At 36.7% G+C, this 4,406-nt stretch overlaps 1 protein-coding gene across 1 annotated transcript in view; it reads right to left on the minus strand.

The window, feature by feature from the left end:
- Positions 1-386: 386 nt before the first annotated feature.
- Positions 387-4,406, minus strand: part of LOC110445655 (peptidyl-prolyl cis-trans isomerase-like) — a 4,849-nt gene continuing 829 nt past the window's right edge. The window contains exons 2-5 of the mRNA XM_021490379.1: positions 3,658-3,825; positions 3,272-3,368; positions 1,666-1,850; positions 387-991 (exon numbers count right to left, since the gene is read on the minus strand). Of these exons, the coding sequence (XP_021346054.1) occupies positions 842-991; positions 1,666-1,850; positions 3,272-3,368; positions 3,658-3,825 (600 nt within the window). The 3' untranslated portion in view covers positions 387-841. The remainder of the gene's footprint in view (positions 992-1,665; positions 1,851-3,271; positions 3,369-3,657; positions 3,826-4,406) is intronic.

The raw sequence follows: 4,406 nt of genomic DNA on the forward strand, positions 1-4,406 counted from the left end.
TGTGACTGATTTAAGTGTCGTTATGTGATATTTATAGATTCTGTCATTATATATATATAGATATTGAATTGTCAGAAAAAAAACAAATAAAAAAATACAAATGGCGAAATAAATTCAATGGCCTTACCTGGTTGTTGTCTTATTTCTTACTTGCAATATGAACAACTGTTTGACGAGCACATTATAAATGATTTTGGTGGAATACTTACAGAGCAAGACTTTTTTCCGTCTTTGACACGATTTCTGATCATAGACAATGTTGTTGAGCATGGCCCAGGATCATGATATCACAATGCGAAATGAATATTATTTTCAGTGTGAAATAAATGTTTTATCGCATCAACTTCCAAGATAACGCCACACGCGACATTTAAATAACTCAATAACTCGTTTTAAAAATATTTTATTACAAATACAAATATATCTTAACATGTTTTGGAACCAAAATCATTACAATGACTGAGAGTATCGACCTCGCATGTTATGGTAAGTAAACTGCCTACACGTTGTTAAAGTATTTCGCAATTACAAAATTTTCTCTCCGAAAGAAAAGACAAAAAACATGGACATTTATCGAGTGTTGAACTACTGCAGAAAATGAGATGACATTCCATAGAAAATGAGATGGCCCTTCACAGAAAATGAGATGGCCTTCCACAGAAAATGAGATGGCCATTCACAGAAAATCTCACAACACATATATGATACTAACGTTTATACACCTTTACACAGGCAAGCAATTATAAACAGTATTTCATTCTAGCATTTGTTCAATGGAGTAATTTTCAAGAGAGAAACAAATGAAAGGCCTGGGCTAACGCGAAAACAACAGCCAGTAGTTCTACAGGTCTTCATTAGACCTGATCTCTGCTGGTGTCAACTCGTACTTCTCTGGGATGCCGACCACTCCACAGTCTTCAATGAAGACGGTTTTCTTGGATGTGGCGCTGTTCTTCTTTAGTTCGAGATTAGACACTTTCCTGACCACGTCCTTGAGAAATAAAAGGCGAAAAGGGTTTAAAATCGACAATAACACATACCAAAGACAGAATTGGAAATTATGTAACGAAAAAAACCCATCAGTATGTGGTCAGACACCAAATAAATAGGAATTACGAATTACGATATGAACACCAGTAGAAAAATACAATTTTGGAAACCAGGTATTTTGTAAAGTAAGTGTTTCCTCATAACATGAGTCACCTTCACTTAAGAATGAATATCTCCGGTAGAAACCTCTGATTAGGTATTTATTGGTTAACAGTCCGTCTCTATCTACACGCTCTGGCACCAGAGTGAAATATATTGCACACACAAACAAAAAATACAACTTCTTTATTGCCATGATATAATGTAGTATTCAATTATTCATATTATGCTTAGGTCACAGATTATAATCGACAGTCAAAAAATAAAATAGATGTAATAAAATAAAAACAAGTTGACTGGTTAAAAAGCCATTTTTTTCTACGATCACTTGAAATTAATAACAAGGAACTAAATTAGTGTTTTCAGTACTATGATTAATAAAGGGAAGACTCGCTTTTGAGGAATGATAGCAACGACCTAAAGATGAGATGCTGGACCCAAATTTCTTACTATTAACCCTTGGTTAACGATGCCGAGGAACAAGTATTTGAATTACAAAAATAACAATTTACTCACCATGCCCCTGACGACCTTTCCGAAGACCACATGCTTGCCGTCCAACCACCTGGCCCTATTAACGACGATGAAGAACTGAGAGCTATTTGAGTCGGTTCCAGTGTTAGCCATGGAAACATAGCCTGCCGCCTGGTGGCTCAAGTCAAAGTTCTCGTCCACGAACATGGAGCCGTATATACTCTCACCTACAAAAAAATCAAAATGTCATCAAACTTGATCTTTATTCCATTCCTGGACCGTTTTTTTTTTTTCAATACTTGTTTTAAAAGATAAAACCTACATATTCACATTAACTCGATAGTAAGCCCTATTCCGTCTTTGCGTATTGCAGAGTTATCTTCTCTTGTGAGCAGGTCTTGATTGTTACGTCATTGGGTTGTGAGAGTAACGTGATCAATTTTTGAGAAAACGACGTGATTTTTTCACACAAACCAATGACGTAACAATCAATACCTGATCACAAGAGAAGATAACTCTGCAATACGCAAAGACGGAATTATCGTATATTAAGTATTTAATACCCTTATTCCAGATTACTGTTTTCTTAAAGAATAAAAATAATCTAAATATAATTTTCCTTTTACAGTGTGTATATGTACAAGACAACACTGTTCGAAGTCGCATCACAATACAATTTTAATCGGCACCACTTTTAAAGTGAAACAATTCCAATTTCTGATGCAATAAAATGTGATAAAATAAGGAAACAAATAATCATGAGGTATTCCGTCTTTGCGTATAGCAGAGTTATCTTCTCTTGTGAGCAGGCATTGATTGTTACGTCATTGGTTTGTGTGAGAAAATTACGTCATTTTCTCAAACAAATGACGTAACAATCAATACCTGCTCACAAGAGAAGATAACTCTGCAATACGCAAAGACGGGTTACTGATACCGAGGCTCCTATATAGTTGGGGCTATTGTCCGCGAATTGGACAGTGAAAAGGCCAAAATCAATAGCTGTCTAATCCTCGTTACTTCGGGGGTTACATTCACTAACTGTCTCTGCATCCCTTGCATATATCATAGCAAATTGAAGGCAAACAGCTAGCTATTTGATTGTTCTCTGTCAATTTTATCGTTACGCGGGTGCGAGATTTTTTTGATGTGCACCCAAGAATCAAACTAGTCTTCTTGTCTCAACCACATGGTGGCTCACTCTGAGTCTTAGCTTTTGTTCATAATATATATTAAAGGGTAGTGGAGAGAAAGTCAGTAAGCGTAACCCCTGGGTTGTCGAGGATAATGCTGCCCCCATTGGGACATACGTTTTCTTAACTGCAATTTTTCATTGCCTTTCATATCCATGTTATGTCTGTGCATCAAAAGATCAGACTAGTGTTTTTGTCTCATCCGCAAGGTGGCTTACTCTGAGCCTTAGGGTTTTTCGTTAAATAATCAAGGGGAGCGGAGAGAAAGAAAGTGTGCGTAACCCCTGGATTGTCGAGGATGATGCTCCAATAGGGACATATGTACTTTTATCTCATCTTTTCAATTCCTTTCATATCCATATTATTTCTGAGAACATCCATCGCCATGCAAAGTATATGTGCTCTGATAACTTCATATGAAGTAAATGAAAAGCATTCAATCAATGACTGTGTACCTCCAGTGCCATCCCCGTTGACGACGTCCCCCATCTGTATAACAAAGTCTTGAACGATCCTGTGGATGGGAGTATCCTTGTAGTGGAGTTGTTTACGCTGAAAAGGTAAATAAAACAATTCGTATTCATCCAATAAGTTTTGTTTTGAATAGATGGTCAACTCCAACTTCTATAGCCCGAGTTTCCACTGGCCCGACCAGATCTGTCAATATCATAATGTCTCAGTCTGATGTAAGGGCCAGATGGAACTCGGGCTAAGAGTTCTGTAGTTTTAGATCCGTCCTTTTGATTTGTTCGAAATACTGTTCAGAGTTATTTGATTTTTCTTTTTTAGCCAACTGTTCATAAAGATGATAATCGTACAGGAGTGCGATTTAAATACATACTATATTTGGACGTTTAACTCCTTTAGCGAGGCTCAGGAAGTTTAGTGTTGTCATCGGAACGACCTCACCAAACAGGGCGATAACAAATCTCCCATGGTAATCCTCTCCATCTTCATAGTCCTTGATCAACACGTCAAACCACACCTCCTCTGTGACGACATGTGGTACCTAGGAACATAACACAGAGTCAATGCAATGAGTCAACGCCCATCATATCCCAAAGGTCAGTATCATTTAAATACCAGGAGTTGATGTCATTCGATACATGGAATAATCCGTCCATGATTTAATGTGGTTTTAATATCATTTCAGTAAATTTATCGTATAAATAAATGTACAATACGATAAGACAATAGGCAAAGTCTGTTTAAATTTTCTAGAGAGAAATGGTTTTCAAAGACATTCACATACCATGTAACGAATAGAGTGGCTAGACTATTTTGGTTTATGCACTTGTAACTGCCATGTCATGCACTATGATATCATACATGGTGATGTCATATGCCATCTAGGTAATTAACAGCCCCTAAGATTAATTTATAAAATCGGTAGAGTGCTTTATTAAAAAAAAATACATCAGAAATACGAAGAAAGATTAATAAATTTATCAATTTAGTGTGTCAACGCAGAGAGCTAAAATAAATAGGTTTTGCTGCACCATATGGCCATCAAAATCTATATTTAAATTGTTCCGAAAAGTACGTAAAAGTGGGATAAGTGAAGGTGCATATCCCCCCCCCCACCCCCCC

The sequence above is a fragment of the Mizuhopecten yessoensis genome, unplaced genomic scaffold, assembly GCF_002113885.1.
Source record: "Mizuhopecten yessoensis strain PY_sf001 unplaced genomic scaffold, ASM211388v2 scaffold2329, whole genome shotgun sequence".
NCBI classification, from domain to species: domain Eukaryota; kingdom Metazoa; phylum Mollusca; class Bivalvia; order Pectinida; family Pectinidae; genus Mizuhopecten; species Mizuhopecten yessoensis.